Source organism: Mustelus asterias, unplaced genomic scaffold (assembly GCF_964213995.1).
Source record: "Mustelus asterias unplaced genomic scaffold, sMusAst1.hap1.1 HAP1_SCAFFOLD_4574, whole genome shotgun sequence".
Taxonomy (NCBI): Eukaryota; Metazoa; Chordata; class Chondrichthyes; order Carcharhiniformes; family Triakidae; genus Mustelus; species Mustelus asterias.
Window position 1 is genome coordinate 1,925 of NW_027594517.1, and position 12,030 is coordinate 13,954.

The window sequence follows — 12,030 nt, forward strand, 5'->3', positions numbered from 1 at the left end:
TGAGAGTCAGTGTGTGTGGGACCCGTACCCCAGTGAGAGTCAGTATGTGTGGACCCGTATCCCAGTGAGAGTCAGTGTGCGTGGGACCTGTACCCCAGTGAGAGTCAGTGTGTGTGGAACCCGTACCCCAGTGAGAGTCAGTGTGTGTGGGACCCGTACCCCAGTGAGAGTCAGTGTGTGTGGGACCCGTACCCCAGTGAGAGTCAGTGTGTGTGGAACCCGTACCCCAGTGAGAGTCAGTGTGTGTGGGACCTGTACCCCAGTGAGAGTCAGGGTGTGTGTGGAACCCGTACCCCAGTGAGAGTCCAGTGTGTGTGGGACCCGTACCCCAGTGAGAGTCAGTGTGTGTGGGACCCGTACCCCAGTGAGAGTCAGTGTGTGTGGAACCCGTACCCCAGTGAGAGTCAGTGTGTGTGGGACCCGTACCCCCAGTGAGAGTCAGTGTGTGTGGAACCCGTACCCCAGTGAGAGTCAGTGTGTGTGGGACCCGTACCCCAGTGAGAGTCAGTGTGTGGGACCCGTACCCCAGTGAGAGTCAGTGTGTGTGGGACCCGTACCCCAGTGAGAGTCAGTGTGTGTGGGATCCGTACCCCAGTGAGAGTCAGTGTGTGTGGAACCGTACCCCAGTGAGAGTCAGTGTGTGTGGAACCCGTACCCCAGTGAGAGTCAGTGTGTGTGGGACCCGTACCCCAGTGAGAGTCAGTGTGTGTGGAACCCGTACCCCAGTGAGAGTCAGTGTGTGTGGATCCGTACCCCAGTGAGAGTCAGTGTGTGTGGGACCCGTACCCCAGTGAGAGTCAGTGTGTGTGGACCCGTACCCCAGTGAGAGTCAGTGTGTGTGGAACCCGTACCCCAGTGAGAGTCAGTGTGTGTGGGATCCGTACCCCAGTGAGAGTCAGTGTACTGAGTTTGCTTATTATCATTTCTGTATCTCCAGGTACCAGGGTCAGGAATTCCTTATTCACCAAGCAATAAAGGTTGCGAAGTCAAAAATACATATCGTGAAGAATCAGTAAATCTTTGCTGTTCCAAGTGTCCTCCAGGTAAGCGAACTGTGATCCGAGATTTAACCGCATTGTGGGAGCGTCAGCGCTGAGGAAGCGCCGCACTGTGGGAAGATCAGTGCTGAGGGAGCGCCGCACTGTGGGAAGATCAGTGCTGAGGGAGCGCCGCACTGTGGGAGCGTCAGCGCTGAGGAAGCGCCGCACTGTGGGAAGATCAGTGCTGAGGGAGCGCCACACTGTGGGAGGGTCAGTGCTGAGGGAGCACCGCACTGTGGGAGGGTCGGTGCTGAGGGAGCGCCGCACTGTGGGAGGGTCAGTGCTGAGGGAGCGCCGCACTGTGGGAGGGTCGGTGCTGAGGGAGCGCCGCACTGTGGGAGGGTCAGTGCTGAGGGAGTGCCGCACTGTGGGAGGGTCAGTGCTGAGGGAGCGCCGCACTGTGGGAGGGTCGGTGCTGAGGGAGCGCCGCACTGTGGGAGGGTCAGTGCTGAGGGAGTGCCGCACTGTGGGAGGGTCAGTGCTGAGGAAGCGCCGCACTGTGGGAAGATCAGTGCTGAGGGAGCGCCGCACTGTGGGAAGATCAGTGCTGAGGGAGCGCCGCACTGTGGGAGGGTCAGTGCTGAGGGAGCGCCGCACTGTGGGAGGGTCAGTGCTGAGGGTGCGCCGCACTGTGGGAAGATCAGTGCTGAGGGAGCGCCGCACTGTGGGAGGGTCAGTGCTGAGGGAGCGCCGCACTGTGGGAGGGTCAGTGCTGAGGGAGCGCCGCACTGTGGGAGGGTCAGTGCTGAGGGAGCGCCGCACTGTGGGAGGGTCAGTGCTGAGGGAGTGCCGCACTGTGGGAGGGTCAGTGCTGAGGGAGCGCCGCACTGCGGGAGGGTCAGTGCTGAGGGAGCGCCGCACTGTGGGAAGGTCTTTGCAGAGGGAGCGCCGCACTGTGGGAGGGTCAGTGCTGAGGGAGCGCCGCACTGTGGGAGGGTCAGTGCTGAGGGAGCCCCGCACTGTGGGAGGGTCAGTGCTGAGGGAGCGCCGCACTGTGGGAGGGTCGGTGCTGAGGGAGCGCCGCACTGTGGGAGGGTCGGTGCTGAGGGAGCGCCGCACTGTGGGAGGGTCAGTGCTGAGGGAGCGCCGCACTGTGGGTCAGTGCTGAGGGAGCGCCGCACTGTGGGAGGGTCAGTGCTGAGGGAGCGCCGCTCTGTGGGAGGGTCAGTGCTGAGGGAGCGCCGCACTGTGGGAGGGTCAGTGCTGAGGGAGCGCCGCACTGTTGGAAGGTCTTTGCAGAGGGAGCGCCGCACTGTGGGAGGGTCGGTGCTGAGGGAGCGCCGCACTGTGGGAGGGTCGGTGCTGAGGGAGCGCCGCACTGTGGGAGGGTCAGTGCTGAGGGAGCGCCGCACTGTGGGAGGGTCAGTGCCGAGGGAGCGCCGCACTGTGGGAGGGTCAGTGCTGAGGGAGCGCCGCACTGTGGGAGGGTCAGTGCTGAGGGATATAGAGAGTGAACAAACTGGGAAGAAGAGGGATATAGAGAGTGGGTGCACTGGGGAACAGAGAGATATGGAGAGAGCGAGAGACAGAGTGAGGTGCAGAGACAGAGAGACACTATGTGTTTTGAATCAGCACGTGATGAACTTCCTGTGTGGTATTTCAGCACGGAGCATTTCTGCGAAGCCAGCGAATTTTGTGTCTAACAAAAGGTTCAGAGTGACGCTTTTGAGTTCTTGTGCCGACCACATCCTCTGTTCCACACACTGCAATCTTTCAGCACCACAGTTACAGAGATACAGACTGCACTGTGGGAGGGTCAGTGCTGAGGGAGCGCCGCACTGCGGGAGGGTCAGTGCTGAGGGAGCGCCGCACTGTGGGAGGGTCAGTGCTGAGGGAGCGCCGCACTGTGGGAGGGTCAGTGCAGAGGGAGCGCCGCACTGTGGGAGGGTCAGTGCTGAGGGAGCGCCGCACTGTGGGAGGGTCGGTGCCGAGGGAGCGCCGCACTGTGGGAGGGTCAGTGCCGAGGGAGCGCCGCACTGTGGGAGGGTCAGTGCCGAGGGAGCGCCGCACTGTGGGAGGGTCAGTGCCGAGGGAGCGCCGCACTGTGGGAGGGTCAGTGCTGAGGGAGCGCCGCACTGTGGGAGGGTCAGTGCTGAGGGAGCGCCGCACTGTGGGAGGGTCAGTGCTGAGGGAGCGCCGCACTGTGGGAGGGTCGGTGCTGAGGGAGCGCCGCACTGCGGGAGGGTCAGTGCTGAGGGAGCGCCGCACTGTGGGAGGGTCAGTGCTGAGGGAGCGCCGCACTGTGGGAGGGTCAGTGCCGAGGGAGCGCCGCACTGTGGGAGGGTCAGTGCTGAGGGAGCGCCGCACTGTGGGAGGGTCGGTGCTGAGGGAGCCCCGCACTGTGGGAGGGTCGGTGCTGAGGGAGCGCCGCACTGTGGGAGGGTCGGTGCTGAGGGAGCGCCGCACTGTGGGAGGGTCGGTGCTGAGGGAGCGCCGCACTGTGGGAGGGTCGGTGCTGAGGGAGCGCCGCACTGTGGGAGGGTCAGTGCTGAGGGAGCGCCGCACTGTGGGAGGGTCAGTGCTGAGGGAGCGCCGCACTGTGGGAGGGTCAGTGCTGAGGGAGCGCCGCACTGTGGGAGGGTCGGTGCTGAGGGAGCGCCGCACTGTGGGAGGGTCAGTGCTGAGGGAGCGCCGCACTGTGGGAGGGTCGGTGCTGAGGGAGCGCCGCACTGTGGGAGGGTCGGTGCTGAGGGAGCGCCGCACTGTGGGAGGGTCGGTGCTGAGGGAGCGCCGCACTGTGGGAGGGTCGGTGCTGAGGGAGCGCCGCACTGTGGGAGGGTTTGAGTGGTTTTTTGAGGGTTTTGTGCTCTCTCCTCAGGTACCTTCCAGGTTAGGTCTTGCTCTGGGCTACAGGACACTATTTGTCTCACATGTCCATTCGACACCTACACGGAGGTCTGGAACTCCATTAGTGGATGTATTTCCTGTCGAGGGACTTGCAAAGCAGGTGGGAAGCAGTACAACCTTTTTGCTCCTTCGCCCCTCACACACTCCCTCAAACTTCACTCATTTCAACATCACTCCCTCACTCCCAACCTTACTCATCCACACACTCACTCCAAACGCACACCCTCACTCCAATTCCTCTCCCTCACGATCCTCACTCTCTCAAGGCTAAACCCAAACCCCTGACACTAACCCATGACACCTCGCAGTTAACCCCTGACTTTTAACCCCTGACCCGCTCACCCTGGCCATTCAGCCCTAATCCCGAATGCTAACCCTCTACCGACCGACCCAAGAACGGCTCCTTCCCAGCGGCCGTCAGGCTTTTGAATGGACCTACCTCGCATTAAGTTGATCTTTCTCTGCACCCGAGCTGAGACTGTAACGCTACATTCTGCACCCTCTCCTTTCCTTCTCTATGAACGGTATGCTTTGTCTGTATAGCGCGCGAGAAACAATACTTTTCACTGGATCCCAGTGACAATAATAAATCAAATCAAATATTAAGCTGTGGGAGGCGAGGGAGGAGATTGCAGAGCCCTTGGTGATGATCTTTGCGTCGTCGATGGAGACGGGAGAGGTGCCGGAGGATTGGAGGATTGCGGATGTGGTTCCTATTTTCAAGAAGGGGAATAGGGATAGCCCAGGAAATTACCGACCAGTGAGTCTAATCTCAGTGGTTGATAAGCTGATGGAGAAGATCCTGAGGGACAAGATTTATGAGCATTTAGTGAGGTTTAGTATGTTCAAGAATACTCAGCATGGCTTTGTCAAGGGCAGATCGTGCCTTACAAGCCTGGTGGAGTTCTTCGAAAATGTGACTAAACACATTGACGAAGGGAAAGCGGTAGATGTGGTTTATATGGATTTTAGCAAGGCGTTCGATAAGGTCCCCCATGCAAGGCTTCTAGAAAAAGTGAGAGGGCGTGGGATCCAAGGGGCTGCTGCCCTGTGGATCCAGAACTGGCTTGCCCAAAGGAGGCAGAGAGTGGGTATAGATGGGTCTTTTTCTAAATGGAGGTCGGTCACCAGTGGAGTGCCCCAGGGATCTGTTCTGGGACCCTTGCTGTTTGTCATTTTCATAAATGACCTGGATGAGGAAGTGGAGGGGTGGGTTGGTAAGTTTGCCGACAACACGAAGTTTGGTGGGGTTGTGGATAGTCTGGAGGGATGTCAGAAGTTACAGAGGGACATAGATAGGATGCAAGACTGGGCGGAGAAGTGGCAGATGGACTTCAACCCAGATAAATGCGTCGTGGTCCATTTTGGCAGGTCAAATGGGCTGAAGGAGTACAATGTAAAGGGAAAGACTCTTAGTACTGTAGAGGATCAGAAGGTCCTTGGGGTCCGGGTCCATAGGACTCTAAAATCGGCCCCGCAGGTGGAGGAGGTGGTTAAGAAGGCGTATGGTGTGCTGGCCTTTATCAATCGAGGGATTGAGTTTAGGAATCCGGGGATAATGATGCAGCTATATAAGACCCTCGTCAGACCCCACTTGGAGTACTGTGCTCAGTTCTGGTCGCCTCATTACAGGAAGGATTTGGAAAAGATTGAAAGGGTGCAGAGGAGATTTACAAGGATGTTGCCTGGATTGAGTGGCATGCCTTATGAGGATAGGCTGAGGGAGCTCGGTCTTTTCTCCTTGGAGAGACGTAGGATGAGAGGAGACCTAATAGAGGTGCATAAGATGTTGAGAGGCATAGATCGGGTGGACTCTCAGAGGCTTTTTCCCAGGGTGGAAATGTCTGCTACGAGAGGACACAGGTTTAAGGTGCTGGGGGGTAGGTACAGGGGAGATGTTAGGGGGAAGTTTTTCACACAGAGGGTGGTGGGCGAGTGGAATCGGCTGCCGTCAGTGGAAGCAAACTCAATAGGGTCTTTTAAGAGACTCCTGGATGAGTACATGGGACTTAATAGGATGGAGGGTTAAAGGTAGGCCTAGAAGGTAGGGATATGTTCGGCACAACTTGTGGGGCCGAAGGGCCTGTTTTGTGCTGTAGTTTTTCTATGTATCTATGCTTCTAAGCTGATCTTTCTCTACACCCTAGCTGTGACTGTAACACTGTATTCTGCACCCTCTCCTTTCCTTCTCTATGAACGGTATGCTTTGTCTGTATAGCGCGCAAGAAACAATACTTTTCACAGTATCCTCTCTCTCTCTCTTTCTTTCTCTCTCTGTCTCTTTCTCTCTGTCTCTCTCTCTGTGTGTCTCTCTAAACCAGCCTCCCATCCATTGACTCTGTCTACACTTCCCGCTGCCTCGGGGAAAAGCAGCCGGCATAATCAAGGACCCCCCCCCCCACACACCCCGGACATTCTCTCTCCCACCTTCTTCCGTCGGGAAAAAGATACAAAAGTCTGAGGCCACGTACCGACCGACTCGAGAACAGCTTCTTCCCTGCTGCTGCCGTCAGACTTTTGAATGGACCTACCTCGCATTAAGCTGATCTTTCTCTGCACCCCGAGCTGTGACTGTAACGCTCCATTCTGCACCCTCTCCTTTCCTTCTCTATGAACGGTATGCTTTGTCTGTATCGCGCGCAAGAGGCAATACTTTTCACTGTATAGAGTCAAAGAGTCAGAGAGATTTGCAGCATGGAAACAGGCCCTTCGGCCCAACTTGTCCATGCCGCCCTCTTTTTTTAAACCCCTAAGCCAGTCCCAATTGCCCGCGTTTGCCCCATATCCCTCTATACCCATCTTAGCCATGTAACTGTCTAAACGCTTTTTAAAAGACAAAATTGTACCCGCCTCTACTACTACCTCTGGCAGCTCATTCCAGACACTCACCTCCCTCTGGGTGAAAAAATTGCCCCTCTGGACCCTTTTGTATCTCTCCCCTCTCACCTTAAACCTATGCCCTCTAGTTTTAGACTCCCCTACCTTTGGGAAAAGATGTTGACTATCTAGCTGATCTGTGCCCCTCATTATTTTATAGACCTCTATAAGATCACCCCTCAGCCTCCTACGCTCCAGAGACAAAAGTCCCAGTCTATCCAGCCTCTCCTTATAACTCAAACCATCAAGTCCCGGTAGCATCCTCGTAAATCTGTTCTGCACTCTTTCTAGTTTAATAATATCCTTTCTATAATAGGGTGACCAGAACTGTACACAGTATTCCAAGTGTGGCCTTACCAATGTCTTGTACAACTTCAACAAGACGTCCCAACTCCTGTATTCAATGTTCTGACCGATGAACCCAAGCATGTCGAATGCCTTCTTCACCACTCTGTCCACCTGTGACTCCACTTTCAAGGAGCCATGAACCCGTACCCGAGATCTCTTTGTTCTGTAACTCTCCCCAACGCCCGACCATTAACTGAATAAGTCCTGCCCTGGGTTCGATCGACCAAAATGCATCACCTCGCATTTGTTCTAAATTAAACTCCATCTGCCATTCGTCAGCCCACTGGCCCAATTGATCAAGATCCCGTTGCAATCGGAGATAACCTTCTTCACTGTCCACTGTGCCACCAATCTTGGTGTCATCTGCAAACTTACTAACCATGCCTCCTATATTCTCATCCAAATCATTAATATAAATGACAAATAACAGTGGGCCCAGCACTGATCCCAGAGGCACACCGCTGGTCACAGGCCTCCAGTTTGAAAAATAACTCTCTACAACCACCCCCTGGCTTCTGTTAAGAAGCCAATTTTGTATCCATTTAGATACCTCACCCTGGATCCCGTGAGATTTAACCTTGTGCAACAACCTACCATGCGGTACCTTGTCAAAGGCCTTGCTAAAGTCCATGTAGACAACATCAACTGCAATTGTATGTTAATACATGGGACAATAATAAATCAAATATTAAGTTGATCTTTCTCTACACCCTAGCTGTGACTGTAACACTACATTCTGCACCCTCTCCTTTCCTTCTCTATGAACGGTATGCTTTGTCTGTATAGCACGCAAGAAACAACACTTTTCATTGTATCTCTCTCCCTCTCTCTCTTTCTCTCTCACTCTGTCTCTCTTTCTGTGTGTCTCTCTAAACCAGCCTCCCATCCATCGACTCCCGTCTACACTTCCCGCTGCCTCGGGGAAAAGCAGCCGGCATAATCAAGGACCCCCCCCACGCAACCCGGACATTCTCTCTTCCACCTTCTTCCATCGGGAGAAAGATACAAAAGTCTGAGGTCACGTACCGACCGACTCAAGAACAGCTTCTTCCCTGCTGCTGCTGTCAGACTTTTGAATGGACCGACCTCGCATTAAGTTGATCTTTCTCTCCACCCCGAGCTGTGACTGTGACACTACATTCTGCACCCGCTCCTTTCCTTCTCTATGAACGGTATGCTTTGTCTGTACAGCGCGCAAGAAACAATACTTTTCACTGTATCCCAGTGACAATAATAAATTAAATCGAATATTAAAGTTGATCTTTCTCGACACCCCGAGCTGTGACTGTAACCCTACATTCCGCACCCTCTCCTTTCCTTCTCTATGAACAGTATGCTTTGTCTGTATAGCGCGCAAGAAACAATACTTTTCACTGTATCCCAGTGACAATAATAAATCAAATCACAATCTCTCGTATTTCTATGTTCCGGACAGAACACGGGCTAATACAGTTACAGGAATGTACCCGGACAACAAGGAGAAGGTGTATCTGTCACCACGGAACCTACTGTCAGCCTGGAGTGGAAGCGAGTGACACAACGTGTAGTCACTGTGTACCACACAGTCCCTGTGGCCCCGGACTGGGAGTCACGATGCCAGGTATGCAATCTAACCGCCCCCCCCCGGTTCTGGCCTGTCAGTGCTGAGGGAGCGCCGCACTGTGGGAGGGTCAGTGCTGAGGGAGCGCCGCACTGTGGGGAGGGTCAGTGCTGAGGGAGCGCCGCACTGTGGGAGGGTCAGTGCTGAGGGAGCGCCGCACTGTGGGAGGGTCAGTGCTGAGGGAGCGCCGCACTGTGGGAGGGTCGGTGCTGAGGGAGCGCTGCACTGTGGGAGGGTCAGTGCTGAGGGAGCGCCGCACTGTGGGAGGGTCGGTGCTGAGGGAGCGCCGCACTGTGGGAGGGTCGGTGCTGAGGGAGCGCCGCACTGTGGGAGGGTCGGTGCTGAGGGAGCGCCGCACTGTGGGAGGGTCAGTGCTGAGGGAGCGCCGCACTGTGGGAGGGTCAGTGCTGAGGGAGCGCCGCACTGTGGGAGGGTCGGTGCTGAGGGAGCGCCGCACTGTGGGAGGGTCAGTGCTGAGGGAGCGCCGCACTGTGGGAGGGTCAGTGCTGAGGGAGCGCCGCACTGTGGGAGGGTCAGTGCTGAGGGAGTGCCGCACTGTGGGAGGGTCAGTGCTGAGGGTCATGCTAAATTTTCCCTTAGTGTCCAAAGATGTGTAGATTAGGTGGATTGGCCATGCTAAATTGCCCCTTAGTGTCCAAAGATGTGTAGGTTAAGTGGATTGGCCATGCTAAATTGCCCCTTAGTGTCCAAAGATGTGTCGGTTAAGTGGATTGGCCATGCTAAATTGCCCTTTGGTGTCCAAAGATGTGAAGGTTAAGTGTATTGGCCATGCTAAATTGTCCCTTAGTGTCCAAAGATGTGCAGGTTAGGTGGATTGGGCATGCTAAATTGCCCCTTAGTGTCCAAAGATGTGTAGGTTAAGTGGATTGGCCATGCTAAATTGTCCCTTAGTGTCCAAAGATGTGTAGGTTAGTTGGATTGGCCATGTTAAATTGCCCCTTAGTGTCCAAAGATGTGTAGGTTAAGTGGATTGGCCATGCTAAATTGTCCCTTAGTGTTCAAAGATATGCAGGTTAGGTGGATTGGTCATGCTAAATTGTCCCCTTAGTGTCCAAAGATGTGTAGGTTAAGTGGATTGGCCATGCTAAATTGCCCCTTAGTGTCCAAAGATATGTAGGTTAGGTGGATTGGGCATGCTAAATTGTCCCTTCGTGTCCGGGGGATTAGCAGGGCAAATATAAGGGGTTATGGGAATCGGCCCAGGGTGGGATTGTGGTCGGTGCAGACTCGATGGGCCGAATTACCTCCTTCTGCACTGTCGGGATTCTATGATAACTACCTGTCCTACTGTCCTCAGGGATCGATGGAAACGAAATCAACATTTGGGTCCTTTCTCCTAGCATACTAATGTTCATTATGTATTCCCATGTCTTGTGAGCAGTAGTTACAATAACGTATCGCTCTCTCCCCCACACACAGGGAACTACAGCGCCAATACTGTCTGCCGGGCCTGCCCTTCTGGAACATTCTCTGACATCACATCAGCAACCCAGAGGTGTCAGATCCACACCAAGTGAGTGTCAAGGGGAGACTCTCCAGAAGGGTGTCGGGGGCTGGAGGAGTTTACAGAGATAGAGATGGGTGTAGGGGCTGGAGGAGGTTACAGAGATAGGGAGGGGTGTAGGGGGCTGGAGGAGTTTACAGAGATAGGGAGGGGTGTAGGGGGCTGGAGGAGGTTACAGAGATAGGAAGGGGGGTGTAGGGGGCTGGAGGAGGTTACAGAGATAGGGAGGGGGTGTAGGGGCTGGAGGAGGTTACAGAGATAGGGAGGGGGTGTAGGGGCTGGAGGAGGTTACAGAGATAGGGAGGGACCGTAAGGGCTGGAGAACGTTACAGAGATAGGGAGGGGTGTAGGGGGCCGGAGGAGGTTACAGAGATAGGGAGGGGTGTAGGAGCTGGAGGAGGTTACAGAGATAGGGAGGGGGTGTAGGGGCTGGAGGAGGTTACAGAGATAGGGAGGGGTGTAGGGGCTGGAGGAGGTTACAGAGATAGGGAGGGGGAGTAGTGGCTGGAGGGGGTTACAGAGATAGGGAGGGGTGTAGGGGGCTGGAGGAGGTTACAGAGATAGGGAGGGGGTGTAGGGGGCTGGAGGAGGTTACAGAGATAGGGAGGGGGTGTAGGGGGCTGGAGGAGGTTACAGAGATAGGGAAGGGTGTAGGGGGCTGGAGGAGGTTACAGAGATAGGGAGGGGGTGTAGGGGGCTGGAGGAGGTTACAGAGATAGGGAGGGGTGGAGGGGGCTGGAGAAGGTTACAGAGATAGGGAGGGGGTGTAGGGGCTGGAGGAGGTTACAGAGATAGGGAGGGGTGTAGGGGCTGGAGGAGGTTACAGGGATAGGGAGGGGGTGTAGGGGCTGGAGGAGGTTACAGAGATAGGGAGGGGTGTAGGGGCTGGAGGAGGTTACAGAGATAGGGAGGGGTGTAGGGGCTGGAGGAGGTTACAGAGATAGGGAGGGAGTGTAGGAAATTACTGAGAAAGGGAAGGGGTGGAGGGGAGGGAGGAGGTTACAGAGATAGGGAGGGGAGTAGGCAATGGATGGGAGGCTGGTTTGCGTGATGGATTGGGCAACATTCACGACCTTTTGTAGTTCCTTGCGGTCTTGGGCAGAGCAGGAGCCCCAGACCAAGCTGTGATACAACCAGAAAGGATGCTTTCTATGGGGCATCTGTAAAAGTTGGTGAGAGTCGTAGCGGACATGCCAAATTTCCTTAGTCTTCTGAGAAAGTAGAGGCGTTGGTGGGACTTTCTTAACTATAGAGTCGGCGTGGGGGGGACCAGGACAGGTTGTTGGTGATCTGGACACCTAGAAACCTGAAGCTCTCGACCCTTTCTACTTCATCCCCGTTGATGTAGACAGGAGCATGTTCTCCACTTTCCCCCACCACTCCAACTCCCCGAAGTCCCAATAGTAAAAGCCTCCAAGCAAACCTCTTTGAGACAACCCTAACGGTTTTCTGTTCCTTCCCACCAGCTGTTCCTCCCTCGGGAAGTTCACCTCCAGACGGGGGAATGCAACAGCAGACTCAGGTTGTGATGATCTAATGGACGGACAGAAGAGAATATTGGGGCAAGAATATATCGGTGAGATTCGCTCTACCAACTGGCGAGGGAGAACCGCACTGTGGGAGGGTCGGTGCTGAGGGAGCGCCGCACTGTGGGAGGGTCAGTGCTGAGGGAGCGCCGCACTGTGGGAGGGTCGGTGCTGAGGGAGTGCCGCACTGTGGGAGGGTCAGTGCTGAGGGAGCGCCGCACTGTGGGAGGGTCAGTGCTGAGGGAGCGCCGCACTGTGGGAGGGTCG

At 55.5% G+C, this 12,030-nt stretch overlaps 1 protein-coding gene across 1 annotated transcript; it reads left to right on the forward strand.

Annotated features, from left to right (window-relative positions):
- Nucleotides 1-937: 937 nt before the first annotated feature.
- Nucleotides 938-11,813, forward strand: LOC144491152 (tumor necrosis factor receptor superfamily member 1B-like; the record flags this gene model as incomplete). The annotated part of the gene is made up of 5 exons (XM_078208828.1): nt 938-1,043; nt 3,859-3,987; nt 8,548-8,712; nt 10,153-10,246; nt 11,704-11,813. Coding segments are annotated over 5 exons (604 nt in total), but the record flags the coding sequence as incomplete, so codon positions are not given.
- Nucleotides 11,814-12,030: the final 217 nt, after the last annotated feature.